Genomic DNA, 27,335 nt, shown 5'->3' with positions numbered 1-27,335 from the left:
CTGAATTAAAAATCAAACTGAGAAAGTATAGAGAAAGAGAGATGGAGAAACATAATTAAAAAAAAAAAAAAAAACCCTAAACAGAATCAAAGAGAAACGATACAGAGAATCAAAAGAAATAAAAAAACATAAGAAAAAAAAAAAAACTGAGAAACGTTACAGAGAAAAAAAAATTCAAAAAACAGAGAGAGAATGAAATAACCAAGAAACAAAGAAGAAAAATCGAAGAGAAGAGAGGGGGAGAGAGATACCCTGCGCAGAGAAGAGAGATCGTAGCTCTTTGAGAGATGGAGATCGTTTTGCAGAGTCTCCTTGAGAGACGTGGGTGCTAGAAGGGTGGGGTCTTTGTGGGCAATTTACACGATAATTTTACTCCCACAGGAAAGGATTAGCTAAGCTAACCCTGTGTGTATAGGATTAGTAATCCCATGGGAATAGACTATTCCCAGGAATAGAGTGTTACCAAACAAAGGACTAGCTATACCTAGTGTTAGCTAGTTCAATCCAAGGGTCTAATCCGCGAACCAAACGGGGCCTAAAGGACGGGTGAGATAAGTGTTTTTTTTTGTTTTAATTTTTAATTTTTAAAAAATAATATTTACATAGAATAAACAAAAGCGGATATATTGAAGTAATTTTATTGGTCATAAAAGTTGAAAACGACCAAAAGCGTGTTCTTCAAAATACAATTATCTATGGTGAAGTCCAATACTATGAATTATTTGTTTATTAAAATACGAAAAGAAAAAAAAAAACTTTTAAAATGGAGTAAATTAACGCATGCATGGGAATTAGTAATTACTAATTAGGATAGAATCCAAGACCCATTGAAATGGATGAGCATAGGAGATGTCTCTTCATCTCTTTAACGTCATTTGTTAGGACCCTATCATGTGTCACTATAGAAGACACCCCCACCATTTGGCAAAATAAAAAAAAAAAAAAAAATATATATATATATATATATATATATATATATATATCTTGCCGTACCTCAAATCTTAGCCGTTTGTTTGTGATGAATAATTAGGATTGTGTCACAATCATCAAAATGAGAAAAAAGAATTAAAATGGAATTAAGAAACGGGTGTTTGGTCACCCCTAATGGTTGTTTTAGGAGTGACTAATTGCTCTAAAACCTATTTTGGGTCACTAAAATTATCTTCTGATAAGGCTCGGAATGATTCGATCACCTTTAAAATAGGCTTGGGATAGTTTAGATTTAATTACAAGCTTTTTTTTTTTTTTTTTTTTCATAAAAAAAGAGGTAACTTCATTAAAAACTCCTGAACTTTTACTCGATTTGATAAACCTCCCTCTAAACTTTAAAATATCTCAATTTGAACCTCTGAACTTTCAATTGCTCTCAATTTGGACTTCTCAGTAAAATTTAAAACGTTAAAAGAGAGATAATAATGTTTATACCCTTTGCTTTTTAAAAAAATTTCAAATTTACCCTTGCTTCAAATTTTTTTTTTTTTTTTTAAAATCTGACCGTGACTTAAAAGGGGTCTAAATTAGGGGTATATTAGTCATTTTAGGATTTGCCGTTAAAAGTTAAGTGGTCTAAATTAATTGCAATTGAAAATTTAAAGGACCAGATTGAGAGATTTTAAAATTTAGAAGGAGTTTATCAAATCGGATGAAAATTTAAGGGTTTTAGTAAGTTATTCCTAAAAAAAAAATAAATTCGAAATTAAATATACAAAAGGCATAGGAAAGTTCCAATAGAGGCAACAATCCAACCAGAGAAGCCCATGAGCAGCAATGAAGGGGGCTTAATAAATAAACCGATGCTGATTGGCAAGTAAAGAATCACAAATGGAAACCATTTTCGTCAATCATTTAGCTCGTGTGAGGAAGAGCTGCAGTTCCATGGAAGTGCGTGAAGCATACACCCAAATCCCAATGGTTACACACAGAGCAAGAGCCAAGAGGGGAATGGGGAGGAGTAGGAGTAGGAGTAGTACAACACACGCTCTCTCTCTCTCTGACTGACACTCACACAAAGGCATCTTTATTAATTGTCGTGAGTGGGGGCGAGAGACACGCGGTGTGCAAGTGAGGCCCTACCATTTCCTGAGTTGGGTGCACTGTTCCCTCCCTATCTCTATCTCTCTCTCTCTCCCCCACACCCATGATCCATGTAGTGAGGTGAAGGATTATTATTAAAGATTTTCTTAGTGTGTGGGTGTGTGCACCATACAATACCCAATACCGTCTCAAACCACATCATCGTTGTGGACATCTTCCTCATCAGCATCAGCATCATCATCCATCCGAATTCCTCGCCCACTTGTCTCGCGGGATTCGTGCGCTTTTCCGACGCCACTGCCTTCCTCGTCGCCGTCGATATCTAGTAGTACTTCTTCAGAGCCGCGAGTAACGGGCAAGTACCTTTTTTTTTTTAATTAAAAGAAAAACATTATGGTACTTTGTTCTATGTTTTCTTCCAGAGCTTGTAGATGACTTGTTTTTGTTAATTAAGAAGTACTCAAGTGCAGTTTTAGATGTGGAAAGCTCGTTTCTCTCATGGTTCTGGGGGTTTTGTGCTTGATTTTGGAGGGTTTGGTGCTTAATTAAAGCTTTATTTGGTAGTTCGTAGTTCGAGTTTCTGGGGCTCTTTTTTGGCCGTTGATTCCGGAGGGTTTGGTGGTTGATTAAAAGCTTTGTTTGGTATGTGGGTTGCTCTTAATTGGAACCATGGTTGTGTTGGTGTATTGTTTCTGGACTCTTGGGGAAGAAGTGAAGCTGATTAGTTGAAACTTGGGGTTGATTCAATTATGGGTCTTGAGCGCTGATTTTGTTACTGGAATCGGATTTAAATTTCCGGGGTTGTGCTTCTTTGGTAGGGGGTTTAACTAGTGGATTTGGATCTTTTGGAATTTAGTGTTTGATTCATGGAGGCTAGATTTGGAGATGGAGCTCATCATATATATGCTATGAGTGCTGCGGATTTACGGGCTGTGGGGAAGAGGAATTCGGAGTGGGATTTGAATAACTGGAAATGGGACGGGGATCTTTTTATTTCTCACCAATTGAATCCGGTGCCGTCGGATAGTGTGGGCCAGCAGTTTTTCCCACTAGGGTCTGGGATTCCGGTGACTGGGGGCTCATCGAATAGCTCATCATCATGTTCTGATGAAGTGAATCTGGGAGCTGAGAAAGGGAAGAGGGAATTGGAGAAGAGGAGGAGGGTTATTGTAGTGGAAGATGACAATTCGAACGATGAAGAACCGGGTAACCTTACTTTGAAGCTTGGTGGACAGGGTTTTCGGGTACCTGAGAGGGAAGTAGGAAATTGGGAGGGAACGAGTGGAAAGAAGACTAAGTTTGCTGGGGGTACTTCAAACCGTGCTGTTTGTCAAGTGGACCACTGTGGAGCTGATCTGAGCAATGCCAAGGATTATCACAGGCGGCACAAGGTCTGTGAGATGCATTCCAAGGCCGGTAAGGCACTTGTGGGAAACATCATGCAACGATTCTGTCAGCAGTGTAGCAGGTAAGCATTTAGTTCTGGGATGCATTTTTAATTATATTTACAGTTGATATCTTCATAGTCACTTATTATCATCACATGGAAAATGTGCCTGGTAATAAAATGAAACATATGTAGTTGCCGAATTTCAATAAAGAATTATGATAAATGGTTACAGAGATATTTGCAACTCAAAATGCTCTTGGGATCTCCTGCACCTTGCGCAGATTTGGCTTAAGATAATTTTACCATTGGTTGCAGTTCCTTGTTATATCATCCTTTATGCAAATTCGTATTTTAGGAGCAATCTTGCTGTTTAAATGACTTCTTGTTAATTTTATTGGCAGGTTTCATGTACTTCAAGAGTTTGATGAAGGGAAGAGAAGTTGTCGAAGGCGTTTGGCTGGCCATAATAAACGGAGGAGGAAAACAAATCCTGATACTGTTGTTAATGGAAGTGCACTGAATGATGATCAGACTAGTGGTTACTTATTGATTAGTCTATTGAGGATACTTTCCAACATGCACTGTAAGTGACACTACACACTTGCACCGTAACAAAAAAAACTGATCCCTTCTGAATTTTTCTGTCTGATTCTTTGATATAATCTTGCTTTGCTGCTTGGTATGTTGTTTGCAATAATGGTGGATATGATGATACATCTTTGAACTTTTCTTTCTCCACACATAATTACTCTCCGTCCTGTGTAGCCCTTGCGGGAATGAACTGTTTGTAGGTCTGCTAGTTGACAGTTTCTTCTAGCTAGGTGTTTCTTTTGTATACTTGAGTTGTGCGTTTTGCACTTTTTAATAAATTGCATTTACTTATACAAACAAAGTTCTAATAGTTGACAGTGGAGATTATTAATATAATAGGAAAACTACTGTTAATTCAATAATTTTACATCTTGATTAAATCGTCTCAATATAGAAGCATATGGTGACGAACCAAATAAAGAATTGAGTGGATGAAAGATATAGGATTGTTTCTCAACTTGCAATACTGGTGATGAACCTTGCCTTTGATTCAAGTGAGAGAGAAATAAAGAGGCCAAGACATGTGAGAGTATCTAAAAATTGCATCTTAAATATAAGCCGATCTCTTCCAAATCCTGAAGTTTTTAACCTGCATACTTGGGGATTTGCCTTCCTATTGATTTTAACCTGCAAATGATGTCTTACTCGAGCAACAGCTATAGCTAAGTGATTCCAAATTGAAAGGATCTGTTTAAATATATATTTCCACACGGTGGATCCAATCTTTGCTCTAACTTTCCCACCAAATATTTTTGCCTCTCACCTAGCACTTTTATTTTATCTTTCATTTTTATTTTAATTAGCATAATTATGAGGATTCTATCTCACATCAATTGCCAACCAAGCCAACTGAGAGATATTACCGCTTAGATGCAATTTCGTCTCTTTTATCAGATGATAAGCACGTATAGCACATGCAATTATTATTGCACATTATCCAGTATTGTGAGATTGATTGTGAATTAATATAAAAGTAGGCAGATGTTACGCTGATTGAATTGGCAATCTTGACACATGAGTCTTGGTGGTCTTTGAAATTGTAATTCACCTTGCTAAAGTAGTCACTAATTACTAGAAAGTATTTTCTTTACTGTTATTACTTTCTCCCGATAACCACTTGTTTGGGAAGAAGGATAAGATGCAGCAGTGATTCTTTTGTTCTTGTTTTATTTTATTCTATATATTTTTTTGTGATATATATTTGGCATGATTAATGGGATGAGTGTCTTTGCCTTTCATGAACTGTAGCCAACAGATCAGACCAAACCACAGATCAGGATCTGCTGTCTCATCTTCTAAGGAGCATTGCCAGCCAAGCCAGTGAACATGGGGGGAAAAACATATCTGGGATTTTGCGGCAACCTCCTAATTCACTAAATGCTGGGACTCCACTTGGAAACTCCGAGTTGGTTTCTACGCTACTCTCAAATGGTCCTCAAGGCCCTCCAGGGCCTTTTAAACAACATCACCCTGTACCTGGAGCTGAAATGCCACGGCAAGGCCTGTGTGTAGATGATGCTAGGGATGGGGAAATACAAACTACCTCTTCTTCAAAACCCTGCATTCTGAACAGTCCTCCAGCTTACTCAGAAGTCAGAGACAGTACTGCAGGGCGGAACAAGATGAATAATTTTGACTTGAATGACACATACATTGACTTAGATGATGGGATGGAGGATGTAGAGAGGTCGCCTGTCCCTCTGACAGTGGGGACTAGCTCCCTTGACTCTCATCAGTCAAGTCCACCTCAAACCAGTGGACATTCAGATTCAGTGTCTGCCCAGTCACCTTCAAGTTCAAGTGGAGATGCGCAGGTATATTTGTGCTCCAGAATATGTCTCATCATATATACATACCTTCTCATTTCCCCTTCCCACTTTAACCGCTATCATTGTGTCTAAATATGTAATGCTGGCATAGTGTTATGGAAGCAAGAGCGACATGCCTCATTTTTTATCATGCGTCTAGCCAGTATCATTCTGGACTAGTTGGTCTGAGAACTTGCAAACTTGTTATAAGAGGGGAGAGCTAAGGAAAGAAACATAATAAAAGAATTTTCTATTCAATGGAACTAAGAAGTGCACTTCTAATCCCTAGGGTTGGATAGGGTTGGGAACTACACCTTGTGCGGCCTCTTTTTCGGGATATCTTATAATTCATTATCAAAGGTTGCTTAATGTTGTTATATTCAGCACCCTGTGATTGTGTTTAGGACCCATGCCATTAGATATCCTTTTGACATGAGTTTGTATTCATCTGTTGTCATCTCACAATCTTTTGTTTACTAGTCCTTGTATAGAATCTGAAGTTGTCTAAGTGGTCTAGGTAACTGACTCTCATACTTACTTTTGTTTGCTGTCTTCCTATGAATAACTTGCACTTTTCCCCTAGTGTTAAAGCTGGTCCAAAATGAAGCATTTTTTTTTCTCTTTCTTCTTCTTCTTTTTCTTCTTATATTTATTTATTTTATTTTTATTTTTTATTTTTAATTATATTTATGGCATCAAGAGGTCACCCTCGTCTAACTTGCTTTCCACCACCATTTCAGAGCCGCACAGACAGAATTGTATTTAAACTATTTGGGAAAGATCCAAATGATTTGCCTTTTGTACTGCGAGCACAGGTAGTTTAAACTTCAAAATTTATGAGTACAATTGTTTTGCATTTCCCTCCTTTAATGATTGAATTATGTAAAATTTTTGAACTTCCAGATTCTTGACTGGTTATCGCACAGTCCTACTGACATTGAGAGCTATATTAGGCCTGGTTGTATCATTCTGACAATTTATCTACGACAGGCTGAGGCTGCATGGGAGGAAGTAAGCTTTGTGTGCATGGAACTGCTAATTTGCGTCTATGTTTGTGTGTGTGTTTCTCAATGGTTCTGACCTTATAAGTCTTGATTTGCTTTTTACAGCTTTGCTATGACTTGAGTTCCAGTTTGAATAGGCTTCTGGATGTCTCAGATGACTCTTTCTGGAGAACTGGATGGGTTTATATAAGGGTGCAGCAACAAATAGCCTTTATTTACAATGGTCTGTCAAATTTAATTAAGCAATGTGTCTATATTAGTGTGGGATAGCCACATTTCTGGTATGCACAATTTAGCATTCTTACCAAATTATTCGTGCTGCAGGTCAGGTTGTCATAGACACATCCTTACCTCTCAGAAGTAACAATTATAGTAAAATATTAAGTGTCAAACCTATTGCGATATCAGCATCTGAGAGAGCTCAATTTTTAGTGAAAGGCATTAACCTCACTCGGCCCGCCACAAGGTATCCATCATCATGCCTGTGAATCTTTCTTGTATCAGTCTTGAATCCCAATGCCCTAGAAGTGGTATTAAGCTGCATAAGAACTTTTACTTTTACTTTTTTTCCTTATCCATGTGTTTTATACTGGACCAGTGTGCTTCTAAAGATCCATTCATGTCCCATCTTTTTCCAGGTTACTCTGTGCACTCGATGGGAATTATTTGGTTGTGGAAAATACTCATGATTCTACAGAAAACCTTGATTACTTCGAGGGGGATGATGAGCTCCAGTGCATCAACTTTTCTTGCTCTATTCCTGCAGTGAATGGAAGAGGATTCATTGAGGTGCTGTTATATTCTATTTCTTGTCATCCCTCTTGGCCCATTGACCAACCCCCTGGCCCCCCATCCCTAATAATTGGGTTTACTTCTATAACTTTCTGAATTGTCAGCTGTAAATAATGTTTTTTCGTCCATTTTACCTTGTCATTATGCCGTTATGCTGTAAATAAGTAAATGCAATTATTCCATCCCTAATAATGTTTTTTCATCCATTCATCAATTTTTTATCCAGTAACTATGCAATAATTTCCTCTATCTGGGTGCGGGAACATATGGGGCCCATGTATCATTGATGGTGCAAAGTTCATTCTTGATTGTTTCACTATTACTGTTTATTAGCTAATTATTTATCATATTTAGAGAATAGCATGTAGAAGATGGATTTGCTGTTGTTCACTACTTCTGTCAATATTTTGGTTGGTAGCTATGGATTTATGGTAAAAATAGTAGAAAAAAGGCAGACATTGGAATCATGACTGCTTCTATCATCCTGTTTAACTGTTGTTTCTTTATTAAATTCTTTTTAAGAAAATGTGGAGAATTGATTAAAATATGCTGGGGCATATTTCTTGGCTTTCTTCTATACATGTCTTCTTTGTTATAGGCATGGCATACACATTTATGTTTGCATATATTCTCATACACACTGACTAGCTTTGACAATTTCTTAGTTCTTAAGCTGTTTAATCTTTGTTGATATTTCAAGCGTATGTGTACAATTCTACACAATGCCCATCCCTGTAAGCTGAGGTTTATGTTTTCTTGAGTTCATCCAGATTGATGATCATGGCCATAGCAGCAGCTTCTTTCCTTTTATAGTTGCAGAGGAGGATGTTTGCTCAGAGATCCGTGCCCTTGAGAGTGCATTGGAGTTCCATGAAACGAATGCAGATTTTGGGGAAGCTGGGAGAATGGAAGCAAAAAATCAAGCGTTGGATTTCATCCATGAAATAGGTTGTCTTCTTCATAGAAGTCAGTTGAAATCTAGATTGGGTCACTTGGATCCTAATGCAGACCTCTTTCCTCTTAAACGGTTCAAGTGGCTCATGGAGTTCTCAATGGACCATGATTGGTGTGCTGTAGTGAGAAAACTACTGGGCATCTTGCTTGATGGACCTGTGGGTACAGGAGAGCATCCTTCCTTGAATCTTGCATTTGTGGAGATGGGTCTCCTTCACAGAGCTGTAAGGAGAAATAGTAGGGCACTGGTGGAGCTTCTTTTAAGATATCAAGTTTCAGATGAATTGAGGTCAGAAAACAAGGCACTGGTTGGTGCAGGCGATGGAAGCTTCTTGTTTAGACCAGATGTTGTAGGCCCTGGAGGTTTGACACCACTTCACATTGCAGCCGGTAAAGATGGTTCTGAGAATGTATTGGATGCCCTAACTGATGATCCCAAAATGGTAAAATTTCCTCTGCCTAATTTATTTCTGAAAAGAAGTTATTTTAAGTTTGGACAAAATTTAGGCTGTGTTTTTGTTTCAACTTAAAATGTTTTCTAACGGAAAATATTTTTGATTGCAAGTATTTTCAGCAAAAAACACAAGTCAGTCCCATTCGACTCTATTATTTAATTGTTGAAATTGAACATAGCAATTACACGCCTGTGCGAGCACACGTTTATATTATGTATATATCTGTGTGTATATCTTAAGTAAAGACAATGGCTCTCTTTTTTGTTGTTGTTGTTGTGGTTTTCCTTTAATTTCTAGTTTCACCTTAAATATGACAATATGGGTGCGTCTGATTCAGGTGGGAATTGAAGCATGGAAGAGTGCTCGTGACAGCACAGGTTCCACACCAGAAGATTATGCTCGCTTGCGTGGCCATTACTCGTACATCCACCTTGTGCAGAGGAAAATTAACAAGAGATCTGCAGCAGGGCATGTGGTGGTCGAGATTCCGAGTGTTCTCGCAGACTGCAGTGCAAATCAGAAGCAAAATGATGAGCTGACAAGCAGCTTTGAGATTGGAAGGGCTGGATTGAGACGAAATCAGCAGCAGTGCAGGGTTTGTGATCAAAAACTGGCTTATGGAACAAGAAGCAGGTCTTTGGTGTACAGGCCTGTAATGCTGTCAATGGTAACCATTGCTGTGGTGTGTGTCTGCGTGGCACTTCTCTTCAAAAGCTCACCTGAAGTTCTGTATGTGTTCCGCCCCTTCAGGTGGGAACTGTTGGACTATGGGACATGCTGAGGTGCATTAACCCTGATTCTCATAAATATGTGATAGGTGTTTGTAATTGTAATTCTATGCGTTTTATATAAACTGTACGTAGAGGAGATTTCCTGTACAACCCAAGCTTTGGTTGGGTCTCGGGTGGAATAATATTATTGACATACTTACAGTGTTCACTGTCCAGTGTACTCTCCCTCAGGCTATCATCTATAGTGTTTATTCAAATAAGTGCATTCTATTCTCTCTCTCTCTCTCTCTCTCTCTCTCTGTCTCTCTGTGTGAGGGTTCCCCTTCGTATTTCTGAGATTTTTCCCGGTAGGATGAGTAAAGGAGCAAAAATGTATTTGGAGATGGAAGTTGTTTTCTTTCCATGGAAAAGATGTCTCTCTCTCTCTCTCTCTCGTGCTTTTGCTTGGTGATGGGAAGATGGCAATATATTTGACGGTTGCTAACTTCTAGGTTTTAGTTGGTAAGGAAAAGTGAAACCAAGAATTAAAAAGCATTCATGCTGGTAGAAGAGGAATGGGTTACCATTATCGGTTTGGATCGTGTTGAGGCATGAGAGTATAAGACTAAAAGGGTAAATCTTAATTTAACTAATTTAATTAAATGAGTCAGATTTCAAACCCTAATTCGCTAATTTCGTGTTAGGTGTGTGTATGATTCGAATACACTAAATTGACACTTTTTAAAGTTTAAGGGTATGATTATAAAAGCGAGAAAAAAAATCAGAAATAGTAAGTGAAGTTTTTCCAAATTATTTAAATTAAGGAATACAGGTGGGAAGTTTTTGCATTTCAAGGTAGGAGATGGGCGGAAGGAGATGGGCGGAATATTCATCTATGGTTTGACAGTTGCATCCATATGGGATTCTCCTTAACAAAAATGGCTTTCGAACTGTGTATGATGATGGGAGTAGTTTAGAAGCTGTAGTCTCAAGTGTGTTGAAAGAGAAGAGATGGAGTTGGCAGCTGGCATGTTCAGACAACCTGGTCATTATACAGAGCAAATCTCTTTGCTTAACATTGGAGTGGAGGGTCAACCTAGATGGGATGTATCAAATAAAGGAATACTTAACAATGCAGACACTTGGGAAGCTCTTTGGGTGAAGCTCCCAAAGGTTCCTTGGTGGAGGATTATTTGGTTTGCTATGGCAATCTCAAAGCAAGCTTCTGTTCATTGGCTAGCTGTAAGGAACTCTTTAGCAACAGGGGGATGGGGATGTTGAAATGGGGTTATAAAGGAGATGTTACATGCTCTTTCAGTCGAAGTTGTATTGAGGATAGAAAGCATCACTTTTTTCAATGTGGTTTCAGTAGAAGAATTTGGAAAGAACTCTTACATTTGTGTTTAGTTGATGAAGTGCACACGGATTGGGAGGATATTTTACAATGGAGTCTGCAGAAATTAAAAAGCAGCACAATGAAAGCTGATTTTTGCAGATCAAGTTAGAGTGCTGCTATTTAACATATTTGGAAACAAAGAAATGACATAAGGCATGGAAATCAGCTTCGGGCAGAAGAAAAGGTTGTTCTGCAGATTAAATGGGAAATCAGACCAAGGGTTATTGTTGAGGACAAGTTTCAAAGAACTAGAGAGAATTTGATGTTATGCAGTATCTAGGTAATTCCTAACAGAATCCTTGTATAGAAGGTTCATTTTGATTTGTATATTGATTCATATAGATACTACAGGTTAGAAGCAGAGGATGCAATTTGTACAGAATCGAGTTCAGTTTGGATTGTGTAGGATGTGCATTGTTAGCTTGAGGTTATATGATGCATATTGCAGCTAGTTATCATAGTAATATAGCCAAAACAAATTTGTATAAAGGTCAAAGTTGCATATTACAACTTGAGAGAAGCATCTTAAATTACCTTCTTTCAAAGTTCAGTTTTGCTATGGCACATGCAAAAGCAGATGCAATGGCAAGTGGAATTGCAAGAAGAACAAGTGCTACAAAATCTAAATTATCATAGTAGTAGCCAAAATAACTTTGTATAAAGGCATTGATTGCTTTGCGCTCTCCATGTACTATTATTTCCTCCTCCATGTCACCGTATTGTGAAGCAAGGAAACCATTTAGGGACCAGGCAGTCGGGCAAATCCAGTAAGCCCAAATCCACCATTTGGGAATTTTCTGCGTGAGAAAATTTATCCCAGTCAGATAAGTTGAATTAAATCTTATTTCCAAACGAATCAGTTGTACTCTTATAAACAAAATGCAACTTGGAAATTAATAAATGAACTTCATGATGATAGGCCAAGTGTATGTGAATGTACAAGAGCAAGTAAAGATAGAGTTGGCTTAACTGGTCCGGGTATGAGGAACCCTGAAAACAAATTCAACATGGTGTACGAGAAATTTGCGAACACCGAAGCCACTACGTAACTTGGGGCCAACGAAACGAGCAGCATACCAAAATAAGTGTAGAAGAGGAACGAACAAAACACAGTATAGAAGTACCAAAACACTTTATATGCTGACCAGTAGAAATTTATTGCAGGATATGTGATTGTGGAGAACAAAAGTGCTTGAAGGAGTACATAAGGAATCTCAACAGTCACCTGCAACATATGGAAGATCATCTGTATTCAATTTCCCTAGCTTTTAATTAGAGTATCATATGCTAACCTTTGGCTGTGCAAACAATATTGCTATTTTGTACCTGCGCAAATGCATATGCCCACAAGGAGTACATTCCAGCAAACCTTTCACGATATACAATAGTGCGTTCAGTGGCTACATATGGTTGAACACTTGAGCAGTTGCTGACTCCCACAAGCAGCATGAGAACGAACATCGATCCTATCATGTTGAAAATATCCTCTTCACGTACTCTGCAGAAGAAAAATCATAGTTTCAACATTTTAAATGGTGAAGATATAAATATATGGCCTTTATTGTTTGGAGTCCTAGACTGTTTTGGATAGGCATAAGGATATAAACCTTGGGTAGAGAACTCACCTTTTAAAACCAGTCTGCAAGGAGAGGGTGTCGAAGAGATTATATACACATGGTTAAGATTGTACTTGAGTTATGTGGGACACTTAGGATCATAATATATTACCACGCTCTACAATCGACATCTACAGTAGCCCATTCTATCAACACTACCCAATTGTAATCATTTCTCTTCTGGCGACTTAACTCATTTATCAGCACCTTTTTTTAGATAATTAATGTGAATATTATTGAAAAAGCGCAGAAGGGTGTAACCCTAATGCAAAAATATACACAAGCGAAACCCCTACGAAATATACAAAAAGCACATATTCAAGAACTCTTCTATAGTCGCGACAACAATACGGTGGTGAGCCAACGTCCACAAGTGTAGCATAGATATCATATTCTTCCTCATCCCATCCACCAAACACTCCTTATCCTCAAAAGTTCTAACATTCCTCTCCTGCCAAATACATCAAGTGATGCACAAAAGAACCATCCTCCAAATGACTTTAGAGATATCCTTACCCCCCACCTGATTCCAACAAGCAAGCACGTTGCGAAAACTTTGCGGCATGACCCACTCAATACCGAACAAAGTAAAAACGTAGTTCCATAACCGAGTAGCCACTTCACAATGAATCAACAAATGATCTACGGACTCCCCATTCTTCTTACACATACAACACCATTCCACTATCATAATACCCCTCTTTCACAAATTGTCATATGTTAGAATTTTGCCAAGAGCCGCAGTCCACCCAAAAAATGCCACTTGCGAGGGCACCTTAGAGTGCCTTATACTCTTCCATGGGAACACCTCACAATCTAAAATGGACAAGTCCTTATAAAACGACTTCACCTCAAACGTACCCTTTTTAGACGAGGACCAGCGAATACGATCCGCATTACCATAAGAAATCTTACAAGAGTACAGCAGTTCAAAAAAAGATGAGACCATATCCAACTCTCAATCTTGGACGGAATGCACAAAGATGACATTTCACTCAACAATCCCATTCCTCCAACTAAAATTATCCTTCACCCACGCTTCTTTGTACCTTGCACTAAACAGGGAAAGGAAAGCATGCTTCAATGGTTGACTGTCACACCAAATATCATGCCAGAAACGCACTTTCGATCCCAACCCCACCTCAAACCTCACCCCTTTGGCAAAAGTATCCCAACCTCTTCTAATATGCTTCCACAAACCCACACCATAAGAACCCGACACCTCCTTTGAACACCACCCACTATCCTAATCTTCATACTTGGCTTTAATTAACTTGTACCAAAGAGCCTCACTCTCTGTCGCATATCTCCAAAGCCATTTCCCCAAAAGAGCTTGGTTAAACTTTTGCACATTCCAAATGCCAAGACCGCCGGCCCGTAATGGACAACAGATTTGGTTCCAGTTAACAAGATGCAATTTTTGTTCATCTCCCATTCCTCCCCACAGGAAATCTCTTTGAATTTTCTCAATCCTTTTGGCCACACTCATAGGAACAGGAAACAAAGATAAGTAATAAGTCGAAAGATTAGACAACGTACTCTTTAAAAGAGTTAACCGACCTCCCTTTGATAGATACAATTTCTTCCAACCTGCTCAATTTCTTTGATAGATACAATTTCCGACCTCCCTTTGAGCTACATCTGCTCAAGCACACCATTCCACATTAACGTAGCTTTGTACATAGCCCCTAATGGCAAACCCAAATACTTCATAGGCAAAGCCACGACACTACACCCAAGAATATTAGCCAAAGCCCCAATGTTATCCACCTCTCCTATAGCAACAAGTTCTGATTTACCAAGATTAACTCTCAATCCTGAAACAGCCTCAAAGCATAAGAGAATAAGTTGTACGTATCGGATTTGCTCAGGATAAGCTTCACAAAAAATAAGGTACCACTAGCAAATAACAAATGAGAAATCACCAAATCTGAAAATACCCCTTCTCCCATAGAGAAACCTGACAATAAACCTTACTCTACTATCGTAGTTACCATCCTACTCAAAGCTTCCATAACCAACACAAAAAGCAATGGCGACATCGGGTCCCCTTGCCGAATCTCTCGCGAACTATTAAAGAAACCCTCTGGCGTTCCATTCACCAAAATAGAGAATCTGACCGTTGAAATACACCATTCTATCCAATCCCTCCATCTCTCAGCGAACCCACATCTTTGTAGTAAATACAACAAGAAGTCCAGTTAACATGGTCATAAGCCTTTTCCAAATCCAATTTGCAAATAACACTTGGCACCCCTGATCTCATACGACCATCCAAACATTCATTAGCAATGAGCACAGAATCTAATATTTGAAAACCACCAATGAAGGCATTTTGAGAGTTAGAGATGATCTTTCCCAATACAGTTTTCATCCTAGTGGCCAAGATCTTGGATAAAATTTTATACACCCCTCCCACCAAGCTGATTGGCCGAAAATCCTTCACCTCCACCGCATCCGCCTTCTTCGGAACCAAGGACACAAAGGTTACATTCATACTCTTCACCAACTGATGTTTTCGATGGAATTCAGAAAAAACGGCCATAACATCGTGTTTCATCACAGCCCAACAAGATTGAAAGAAAGCCATGGTGAAGCCATCCGGTCCCGGTGCGTTGTCACCCTCCATTCCTTTTATCACCTCCCAAACCTCCTTTTCCTCAAAGTCTCTTTCTAACCAATTTTTCTCCTCCTCATCAATGGATGAAAAAAATTGATTATTTATTCTAGGTCTCCAAGTACTTCATTCAAAATATAAGCTTTGATAGAACTGTACAATATGCTCTTTTACCTCTGTAGGATTATAGGACAAAGCACCATTGATACGTAACGCTTCCATAAGATTCTACCTACGATGGGAATTGACCACTTTATGAAAGAACCGAGTGTTACTATCCCCCTCCTTCAACCACAACTCTCTCGATTTTTGTCGCCAATGTATTTCCTCGCACAATAAAGTATTCTCCAATTCCTTCGACATATCAGCCATTTTAATCTTTCCTTCCTCTACTAAACCCCTAGTCTCTGCTGTAACATCCAACTCCAGATTACCTTCCAACAACTCCTTTTTTTTCCTCCCAATGTCACCAAACACCTCCTTGTTCCATTTTTTCAAATCCAGCTTAAGGGATTTCAACTTATTAACCAAAACAAAACTTGGTAGGCCATCAAGCATATACGAATCCCACCAAGACTTAACCTTGTCAACAAAGCCTTCAGACGTTAACCACATATTCTCAAATTTAAAATACTTACTACCTCCACTAGATTCCCCACAATCCAGCAATAAGGAAAAGTGATTGGATAGTAGACGTTGAAGCTTTCTTTGTGACACCGCAGGATAGTGATCCTCCCAATCTGGTGAGAGTAAGAAACGATCAATTCTTGACCAAATTTCATCTTCTTGATTATTGGACCATGTAAACTGTCCCCCCACCAATGGAATATCCACCAAACCTTGCTCGGATATAAAATCTGAGAAATCCATCATGCCTGCAGAGTAGTTTGAGTCACTAGATCTCTCACTAGGAAAACACACTATATTAAAAGGAAAAATTACAGTTTACTCCTCCAAAGTTGACAACGTTTTTCAATTCGAACACCAAAGTTTCAATTTTTGCAATCCACCCTCACAAAGTTCCAATTTTTTTTCAATTCGACCAATATTATCCCAAAATTCCCATATTGCCCATAATTTTTATTTTTATTTTTTATAAAAAAAAAAAAAAAAATTGGGGTGCAAAAATGGCCAGATGGCCAAAGGGGTGGCTACGGCCGAATTTTTTTTTTAAAAAAATAAAAAACTAAAAATTAGGGGCAATATGGGAAGTTTTGGATACAATTGGTCAAACTGCAAAAATTTGAAACTTTAGGGGGGTGGATTGCAAAAATTGAAACTTTGGTGTTCGAATTGAAAAACGCTGTTAACTTTAGGGGGGTAAACTGTAATTTTTCCATATTAAAATCCCCACCAATACACCATAGGCCCTCACACACATTCATCAAACTAGCCAACTCCTCCCAAAGTATCCTCATCTCCACGTCATCATTCGGGTCATACACCCCCCCAAACGCTCATTCAAAGTGGTCCCCCACATTCTGAAAAGAACAAGCTATAGTGTAGCTCCCCATACACTCCTTTTTTTCAACCATCCTCTTGTCCCACATTAACAACATACCCCCCGACGCCACATTAGACTACTTATACATCCAGCCCACATGTTGACCTCCCCATAAACTAGGTACCACCTTCCGGAAAATAAACTCCATCTTTGTTTCGATCAGGCACACAATATCCGCTTTCCACTATTTTAAAAGACCCTTAATCCTCAATCTTTTCTTGAGGGCATTCAACCTTCTCACATTCCACGCAATCATTTTTTGGCTTGATAGACCACCATGTCGACCCCTCTCTTCCGTTACCTTGCTGGACTTCTGACAATCCCCTATTATAATTAACGTAACAGTCTAATCTCTTAAGCTCTCTAGTTACTCTTGGAGCAGGAACACAGGATGAAATACCCCTCAAATTGGTAATTGGCTGCTCTCTAGAGTCTTCAATATCATAAGTAAAGCCTCAATTTTATCCTTTTCACCTTCACAAGTCAATCCAACTTTGGGATAAAAATCTATACAACTATCAATTACCCGGCTACTGGAAGCCTTGTTTGGTATTGTCTCCTCCAAAACCAGCTGCCCCATCATCAGAACTACCCAAAACCAAATTCCCCTCGATTTCAGCCATACCAGGACTTGACCTATCCTCAGAAGATGACCCTACCCCCTCAGAGAAGTCTATCGGAGGCTTCTACACCACCCTAGAGAGCTGTCGCATGTCACCAGCGTCCCCCATGGCCTCTTTTGGAAGATGATCAGTCTCCGACAAAGCGTTCGACGCCTCTTCGTGTTACCCTCCCCCACTAGATTTTGATCACACACCGTCTTGGTTCGTTGCCCTTCTGGCGAACCTGCTTTTTGTTGCTTCAGTGAATCGCATAATTGATCTTCAAATCCTCCCTAGGACTATGTTGCTCCATTTGCGTCTCCACATTCAACATCGACGGTTTGGTCAGAATCTTTTCACTGGCCTGTGCGACTTCTTTCTCTGAATCAACCCCTTCTTCGTCGATCCCACCCATATTTGTCACAATAGCCACCTTCAGTCTACCTCCCAGAGATTCCGTATTCATCGGAGCTTCACTACTGTCCTTTCCCAAAGCATGCACGGCTTTGTCTGACTCCAGCGATCTGTTTGCACCTCGGATTAGCTCTTGCGCACTGTTCCGGTTATTCTTCGTCGACTTCTCCGGTGCCAACTGGGCAAGCCGGACCTGCTATTTTACCCGGCAACTTGCCCCTGTCCTGGGCTTCCTACGAAAGTAAGTTTCATTATAAAATTTGATGGGCCAATTGTTAGAAGGCCCACTGTTACTAGGCCCCTCCTGGAATTTATCATTCATTTTTTTTTTCTGGGCCCACTTGTCTTGTAGCTCCGCCCTTCCCACTATTAAAATCCACACGATATTTTCCGTCCTCCATGTAATCTAGCCCATATTTCTGCACATATCTTTCCATATTGAATTTGAAAGATTCCAGAAGATCTCTCATTAATCTCATATTAACTACCCCTTCATCCACGAGCTCCACCAGCTCATTCCATTTTGAAACTGCATGATTTTCGGCCTCTTTAATTTTCTCCTTTCCTTTCTTAGACCTTTCAACGTTTTCCTTTTTGGGCACCTCCTCTGAATTTCCTATCTTGCCCTCCCCCCTAACCTCTATTTTGGACTCTAGCCTCTTCCCCTCCACCACATCAGCAAACGTCCTCCCAGGAACCACCACTCGTGTTTGTAATGGCGTAACCCTCTTCGTCACCTTTGCATCCCTCACTTGATTCAAATGCTTCACGAGCTGCCCCATTTGCGATATACAATGCCTCCAACCTTGACCTTCACACCCCTTCAGTATTACAACGCAACTACGTCTCCCTGCACGACCATATTCAATTATCTCCATGAATTTCCCATACTTATTCACCATTTTCTGTAGAAACATAATTGAATCACCCATTCGATGATCTCTACATGCACCCATCTCCATCGCTTCCGACACCAACTCATTCATCATCTTGAGTAACCATACCAATCTCGAGACTCCCATGACGACCACACTTAAATAAGTTAAATTCACCCTTCCCCATTCCGTCAACTTGATATTCGGACTCCCATCGGCTGAACGTAACTTGTATGATTTTGATTCCACGTAAAAATAACCCACGTAACCCATTGTAAAATAAAAAATCAGAGAAGATGCCTCTGATTTCTTCATGCGCTGCCCACTCCCTCATGCGCTACCCATTAGAGAGAGAGAGAAAAGCCTCACCCCGAAATCTGATGTTATCAGTATTCAATAACTTAACACTATACTCATAAATAATACCAAGATATTTTAATCTAGCCTATAAGTCGTCCCTCCATGACTTGACCACAAAGTCGCAACCCATTGGATCTTATACTTGACGAGCTATGTCTGATCCCATAGTCAACATGGTGGCTGTATTTGATACCAAACCCTTGAAAACCGACTTGCAAGGGGAGGTTGCTCGAGAGATTGTATGCACATGATTAAGATTATACTTAAGCCACCTGAGACACTTAGTCTCATAACACATAATTTAAGTTTTAAAGTAAATGCCAAGATTACCACAAAGGATGATTCTTGTTGATTAGTTCAATGAATGAATTGTGTTTTCAATGTCCAATGGATTCTTAATGCAGATTGTTGGAAGACGCTAGATATAAATGGCTAAAGGGTTAGCCTCCTTTTGACTATATGGTCAAAGTATAATACACTAAGAAAACCCAAAATGTATATTACTAGGGAAACATTAGCTTATGATTACACTTCCGAAATTCAGACCTGGTACTCAGCATTGAGCTTGCTAAGATAGATGGAGTCTAAATTTGTAACCTGAAGTAATTCTGATATATATGAAGTACTAGTGTATGATGTACTTGAATAATATGTAAGGAGCCTGTGATCAACAACAATTTGGCTCATGCAGATACTTTTAGGTTATATAATCATAGGCAAGTTTGTGAAGTTTAAATTTTTTAGATTATACTACTAGTTAAGAAAATGAAGGCTTACATTTTCTTTCCTTTCTGCCAAAGAGCTGCTCCAAATATTAAAGAAGATGCAATGATGATTGACAATCGCGCCAAGTTATATTTGGGACTTCTCCAGTAGGATAGATGTTGTTTCCAGAGGCATGCCTTGAACTGTTCCCATCCTTTTAGTGGAAAGTGGGAAGAAAAACGTAGTTCCTTTGAACCATCTACAGGAGAGCTTAGTTTTCTGTTGAGTTCTTTGTTTTCCCTACAGAGAACATGAACATTATATCACTTCCTTTGATATAGTTTGTGTTGCTTGCTGCAGTGGCGTTACTTGCTCATGCTTTGTTATTATATTCTTTACTTTTTCTTCCTTATGAATAATTTTTAGATAATAATCAATACAAAACCTAGGCACCATGCTTTTTAGTCATTGATGATAATTATGCTTACCTGCATAGACTAGACTCTTTGTAAAGATCGGCAAAATCTAATCCTAATTTAGCTTCTGCAATAGCACTAGTGACCTATATTTTCTAGTATATTGGACAGAATAGAATAATGGAATAGAGGAGGCTATCAATCATTTCCCAGCCATACTCCCCTCATACTGCATATATATATAAACCAACATAGAGTACAAAGACCAAAATACCTATACAATATAGACCAAAATACCCATACAATATATTTTTCTAACACTCCCCCTCAAGCTGGAGCATATATATCATATAAGTCCAGCTTGGAACAAATAAACTCTAACTGCTTCTGACACAAGGGTTTTGTAAACATATTAGCTAACTGATCTCTAGACTTCACGAACGGTGTAGATATATCGCCATTGAGTATCTTATCTCGAACAAAGTGACAATCAACCTCAATATGCTTGGTTCTTTCATGAAAAACAGAGTTAGAAGCAATATGTATTGCAGCTTGATTATCACAAAATAATGGGATAGGAGTAGGAGTGGCAAATCCGATCTCTTGGAGAAAGAGTTGTAACCATGTCAATTCACTAGTAGTGTTAGACATTGCCCTATATTCTGCCTCGGCACTGGACCGTGCCACCACCGTCTGTTTCTTGCTTTTCCAAGTTACTAGATTACCACCTAAGAAAGTATAATATCCTGTAGTAGATTGCCTATCTGAGGGAGAACCAGCCCAATCTGCATCAGTAAACCCTTCTACCTGAAGGTGTCCATTCGGTCTATACAATATCCGATCCCAAGGCCAGGAGCTTTTTTCAAATATCGAATAATACGAGTAACAGCTTCCCAATGTGAAACCCTAGGAGCCTCCAAAAACTGACTGACAACACCAATTGCATATGAGATGTCTGGTCTAGTAATGGTCAGGTAATTCAACTTTCCAACTAAGCGACGATACCTACCAGGATCTTCAAACAATTCCCCTTCATCTTTTACTAATTTCTGATTAGGATCCATTGGAGTGTCAACAGGACGAGCACCTAGAAGACCCCGTCTCTTCTAACAAATCAAGTACATATTTTCTTTGGGATAAATTGATACCTGTTTGGGATCTAGCAACTTCAATCCCCAAAAAATATCTTAGTTTTCCCAAATCTTTTGTCTGAAACTTTTGTTGTAAAAACAATTTCAACCGAGCAATGCCTCCTGAATCATTACCTGTAATCACGATGTCATCCACATATACCACAAGGAGAATATGTCCAACACTTGTATGCAAGTGAAATACTGAATGATCTGTTTGACATTGCTGAAGACCAAACTCCATAACTGCCGCTGAGAACTTCCCAAACCATGCCCGTGGAGATTGCTTGAGACCGTATAAAGCCTTTTTTAATTTACATACACAACCCTGATACTCCCCCTGAGCAACAAACCCAGGTGGTTGCTCTATATAAACTTCCTCATGCATATCCCCATGTAAAAAGGCATTTTTGACATCCAATTGAAATAAGGGCCAAGCCAAATTAGCAGCCATAGAAATAAGAATACGGACGGAGGAGATTTTGGCAACTGGAGAAAATGTCTCATCATAATCAATACCATATGTCTGTGTATAACCCTTAGCAACCAAACGAGCTTTCAACCGTTCAACTGAACCATCAGGTTTAAACTTAACCGAGTAAACCCATTTGCAACCAACAGGCTTCTTAGCAGGCGGTAATCGAACAAGCTCCCACATACCATTTTGAATTCCAATTCCATAGCTTGCCTCCAACCAGAGTCAGATAAAGCATCATGCACTGTCTTTGGGGTGGAAATAGTAGAAAGATGGGAAATAAAGCAAGAATAGGAAGGAGACAAAGAACTAGTAGATACAAATTGACTGATAGGATGTGCAGTCGTGCAAGAACGTGTACCTTTCCTTAGGGAAATGGGCAAGGAATTAGATGCAGGTGACAACGGATCCGAAGACGGGATGGATGGTGGTGGAGGTGCAGGAGCTGATGGACGTGGCCTACGTGTATAAACCTGGAGAGGAGCAGAAGAGCATGGAGGCAACACGACAGACTCAGAGAGATATGGAACAGGCAGTGGAACAGATGTGACATTGGGCTCAAGAGTAGACACTTCGAAAGACGCATCAACAGGAAAATAGGCAAGAGACTCAACAAATGTGACATCAACGCTAGTAAAGTAATGACGAAGAACAGAACTATAACAACGATATCCCTTCTGAGTTGTGGAATAACCAAGGAAGACACATTTAGTAGAGCGAGGATCAAGTTTATCATAACCAGGGCTCAAGTTATGAACATAGCAAACACACCCAAAAATCTTTAGTGGTAAGGCAAACGGAGGTGAAGAAGAGTACAAGAGTGAATGAGGAGAAACACCATCTAAGACCGAGGAGGGCATCCAATTAATGAGATAACAAGCAGTGAGGACTGCCTCACTCCAAAAATGTTTGGGGACATGCATATGAAACAAGAGACAACGTGCAACATCCAATAAATGATGATTTTTACGTTCAGCCACACCATTTTGTTGTGGAGTGTGAGCACATGAGGTTTGATGGACAATGTCTTTATCAGACAAATAAGTGGCAAAAGAACTAGATGTGTATTCTTTGGCATTATCAGAATGCAAGATACGAATTTTCTCAGAAAATTGAGTCTTAATCATATTACGAAACATTTGGAAGACAGAAAATAACTCGGAATGATTTTTCATTAAAAATAATCAAGTCATACGGGAAAAATCATCCACGAATGTTACAAAATAATGAAATTTATTGGACTCGATCTTCATAGGACCCCATACATCAGAATGAACTAACTCAAAAGGACGAGAAACTCGACTAACAACTCTGGACGGAAAAGAAACACGATGGTGTTTGCCAAGTTGATACACTTCGCACGACACAGACAACTCATGACGAAGACTTGGGACTTGATGCTTCAACGCAGGAAGGGAAGGATGACCAAGGCGACAATGCCACTGAAGAGCTGAACTTGACGACTGCAAAGCACGAGAGGGAAATGGAGGTGAGAGATCCAGATAATATAGGCCTCCAACTTCATGCCCACTACTAATCATCCTCCGCGTCTTGAGATCTTGAAAAATGCACAAAGAAGGATAAAAACTAACATAATAGTTAAGAGCTTTGGTAATTTTACTAATGGATAATAAATTAAATGGAAAACCGGGAACAAGTAGAATGGACAACAACTCAATATCTGGACTCAGATGTGTATGGCCAAAGTCGGCTACAGTAGAAAGGGAACCATTAGCTAGAGTGACACTGTGGGGTGCAGTAACAAGATGATAATCAGAGAGAGAAGTAGACGAACCAGTCATATGTTCATTGGCACCGAAATCAATAATCCATGGGTCGCGAGTGGAGGATAAGAGACAGTGAGATGCAGTACCTGACTGAGCAAGAGTAGCAGTGGAAGTGGAGGTGGCCCGCTTATGAGCTAAAAACTGAGCATACTCATCTTTCGGAATGGAGATGAGATCATAATCCGGAGTAGAACTTGAACTAGCAGGTGGTCCAAAAATAGCTGGAGAATCCTCCAAAGAAACAACCTGATTGGCAAAACTGGGTGGTTTGCCATGTAAATCCCAACATGAATTCACCGAATGATTAGGGCGGCCACAGTGAGTACATTTGCGATGCTCACGACTACCAGGTCGACCACCACCACGAGAGTCATGGCCACCACGAACACCACGACCACCTCGACCACCACGATACCCACCAAAACTGCCACGGGTAGTAACAAAAGCAGCGCGCTCACCAGCACGCTCAGAACTCATCTGAGAGCCATGGTCAGTAAGAGTAGCACGCTGAATCTGAGAAAAGACTTTTGAAAGTGAGGGAAGTTCAGAACCACCCAAAATCTGCGCACGAACCGACTCAAACTCAGGTTTCAAGCCAAGAAGGAACCGAACCACATCCACATCTTGACGTTGCTTTTCCATTTTCTTCAGGTTCGTAGAGAGTGGTTGGTACAAGTTTCTCTCCTCACAAATGGCCACAACATGGTTGTAATACTCATCCACAATTTGAGTACCTTGTTCAAGCCCAAAATATTGTTTACACACTTCATAAATCCGAGTAATATTCCCAGTTCCAGAGTACATGTGACTGAGATGATCCCAAATGTCCTTGGCAGTAGGTAAGTAGATGCATAAGGATCCAAGGTGAGGCTCAATACTGTTCAACATAAGAGAGATAATTTGATTATCTTCTTGCTCCCAAAGGCTAGGAGTATAGTCCTTAGGTATACCCAAGGTTAAGTGAGTAAACAAGCCCTTGCCTTTGAGAAAAACTTCAACAGACCTTGCCCAATAACTATAATTCTTCCCATTGAGCTTTACATAAGTCATAGGAGTATTAACTAAGGTAGTCTCAGGTTTAGCAGCCATAATATCAATCAACAAAGGAGCAAAGACTCCACCACAGTAACACAACAAATAAGTAAGAGAACAACCACTCAAAACTAATTGAAAGACCCCAATGCAACACTGCAACAGTGCTGGAAAATGGCAAAAAAAAAACCAGCTCAACCAATGCCAATCAGTAAAATAGTGAGAAAGAGAGAGGAACCAGTGTAAATATGGAAAAAAAAAACTTCGCCGGAATGTCACCAGAGCTTCGCTGGAGACGGTCCACACTCACCGGAAACAGCAGACCACTCCGAAAATATCAAAACTGAACCCACAGAATGAATCAATGACAAAAAAGTGACATTTTTGTGTTTTTTTTCAACTCCAAATTTTTTTTTTTCCAATGACCACCATGTACGCCGGCCACCTTGTGCATTACCAACCAGCACAGATCACATCGAGACCCACACCCATACTTCCTGACAGAACACACACCCCAACATAGACGATGAAAAACTTGACGACGGCGATGACAACGACATCACACCCCTAAGGACGGTGATATCGACGCCATCTACCCCCGTTCATGGGCATGAAGCCCACACAGAATCCAGTATTTTTGGGTATTCAACTTTTTTTTTTTTTTTTTTTTTTTGAGAAAGGAGAAAAGAAAAAAATGGAAAATATGGAGTGGGTATGAGAGAATGTTACTACTCTGATACCATGTTTTCTAGTATATTTGACAAAATAGAATAATGGAATAGAGGAGGCTGTCAATCATTTCTCAGCCACACTCCCCTCATACTGCATATATATATAAACCAACATAGAGTACAAAGACGAAAATACCCATACAATATAGACCAAAATACCCATATATATTTTTCTAACAACCTCTAACATCCATGTCGCTGGGTTGTAATTTTCTTTGATCTTTGGAACCCCAGGAACACCCTGTATAAAAAAGGGGTAATAGATAACCAACCATAGTTTCTTGTTTTATTCATCCATAAATTGAAACACATAAGAAAATAGATAGAGAAAAAACAGTACTTACAACGATGACATGTTTGAGCGTGTTCCAAAGAGTAGGGATGGGTTTTCCATGAACTACCTCGCATTCTACCTCTACAGACAGATTTTGGTATCTTACTTCCACATTTGGCAAATCCAGTCCCACTCTAAAGAGTAAAAAAGTTTCAGTATACAGTAGAACATCCATGAAAGCATGATTGCTTGTGTATGTATGGATAGATGCAACATCTGAGTTCTCACTTGCATAGATTAATACCGTTGATCAGTTAACATCTTTTTATTAGAATACAGATGCTTATTTTCTTATTTTCTTATTTTATTAGTTGGATTGGAAAGTGCATCTCTAGTACTATGTGGTAGTAAATGGTCCTTCAGTAGGGTATTTTGAAGGGAAATGTGGGTTGAGACAAAAAGATGAAAAAAGTAAGCTTGGGGAAGATTTGCAAAATACAACACAATGAGAGCCATCAATTAAACAAACCACAAACAGTAACATTAACCCTAGACACGAGTGAAATCAGACTCATGCGTTTGTGGGTTTGACCTTTGGCGACGACTTCACCCTACGAATCGAAGACTCTGCGAATGCTGTCCTCGGCAGCGTCGTAGGGGAGGCTTCGCACGTATGTCGAGCTCTCATCGTCTATCGTCATTTCAATGGCGAGAGAGAGGGAGAGCTTACCGGCTTAGTAATGAAGAAGAAGAAGAAGAAGAAGAAGAGACGAGAGAATGAGAGAGAACTAAACAAGGAGAAGTGGCAGACGGGATTAAAATATCTTGATGGGTTTATGGGTTCTTTTTATTGTAAAAAAATAATTGATTTAATAATCCTGTGAAACGGGACACCCTATGAAGCGGGTTTACTCATTTATTAAATGGGTTAAGCGGATTAACTGTAGTTAATGACTCAAACCTGAATATACCCTAATTTCGTATTAAATTTATATAGGTTCGCATATCATATCAAAAAATCGTGGAGTTGGAGGAAGCTGCTGAAGTTAAGAGATGCAGCCAAGAATTTCATTAAGTTCGGTGTGGGTGATGGAAAGTCGATTCTTCTACAGATGGATTGTTGGCATCCAAATGGGGTGTTTTTTTTGTTGATAAATATGGATTCTGAGTTGTTTATGACGCCGGAAGTAAATAAAATGCTACTTTGGATAGTGTTTTGAAGAATGGGGATTGATTTTGGCCTCCAGCAATATTACAAGATTTGGTAGAATTTCGAAGTAAGTTGGAGTTGGTTGTTAGAAGTGAGGAGGATAGGCTGATATGGGTTCTGTTAAAGAGAGATAAGTTTTCTACTGCAGAAACTTGGGAATCCCTTTTGTACAAAAGCTGATGAAGTCAAATGGTGGAAGATGGTGTGATTTTCCTTTGCAATTTCAAGGCATGCGTTCATTCTTTGGCTTTTCAATCAAAATGCTCTAAGTACTGGTGACAGATTACTGCAGTGGGGGGATATAAATGAGAAACTTTATGCTCATTTTGTAGAGGTTGTATAGAAGGAAGGGGATCACCTATTTTTTGCAATGTGGGTTTTGTAAGAGAATATGGAAGGGAATTTTGAAGAAATGTGATGTGGATAACCTTAAGAAGAGGTGGTGGAAAGGGA

The 27,335-nt window shown here is 39.4% G+C and overlaps 3 protein-coding genes across 3 annotated transcripts; 1 reads left to right on the top strand and 2 right to left on the bottom strand.

Moving 5' to 3' along the window:
* Nucleotides 1-2,056: 2,056 nt before the first annotated feature.
* Nucleotides 2,057-10,032, top strand: SPL1 (squamosa promoter binding protein-like 1). The gene is made up of 11 exons (XM_059579438.2): nucleotides 2,057-2,389; nucleotides 2,505-3,502; nucleotides 3,826-4,007; nucleotides 5,264-5,829; nucleotides 6,564-6,638; nucleotides 6,727-6,834; nucleotides 6,933-7,050; nucleotides 7,152-7,293; nucleotides 7,466-7,616; nucleotides 8,390-9,016; nucleotides 9,366-10,032. Exons 2-11 carry the CDS (start codon nucleotides 2,901-2,903, stop codon nucleotides 9,807-9,809), a joined length of 3,015 nt encoding a protein of 1,004 aa, XP_059435421.1. The 5' UTR covers nucleotides 2,057-2,389; nucleotides 2,505-2,900; the 3' UTR covers nucleotides 9,810-10,032.
* A 5,563-nt stretch (nucleotides 10,033-15,595) lies between these two features.
* On the bottom strand, nucleotides 15,596-16,240 carry LOC148587974 (uncharacterized). The gene has a single exon (XM_088513589.1). It carries the CDS (start codon nucleotides 16,238-16,240, stop codon nucleotides 15,596-15,598), a length of 645 nt encoding a protein of 214 aa, XP_088369715.1.
* Nucleotides 16,241-21,931: 5,691 nt separating this feature from the next.
* On the bottom strand, nucleotides 21,932-24,523 carry LOC148587973 (uncharacterized). Its single transcript, XM_088513581.1, has 3 exons — nucleotides 23,497-24,523; nucleotides 23,107-23,406; nucleotides 21,932-22,689 (listed from the first exon to the last, which is right to left on the bottom strand). Exons 1-3 carry the CDS (start codon nucleotides 24,521-24,523, stop codon nucleotides 21,932-21,934), a joined length of 2,085 nt encoding a protein of 694 aa, XP_088369707.1.
* Between the last annotated feature and the right edge of the window lie 2,812 nt (nucleotides 24,524-27,335).

The sequence above is a fragment of the Corylus avellana genome, chromosome 1 (genome assembly GCF_965113065.1).
Source record: "Corylus avellana chromosome 1, dhCorAvel1.hap1.2, whole genome shotgun sequence".
NCBI classification, from domain to species: domain Eukaryota; kingdom Viridiplantae; phylum Streptophyta; class Magnoliopsida; order Fagales; family Betulaceae; genus Corylus; species Corylus avellana.
This window is presented reverse-complemented; position numbering and strand designations above follow the sequence as displayed.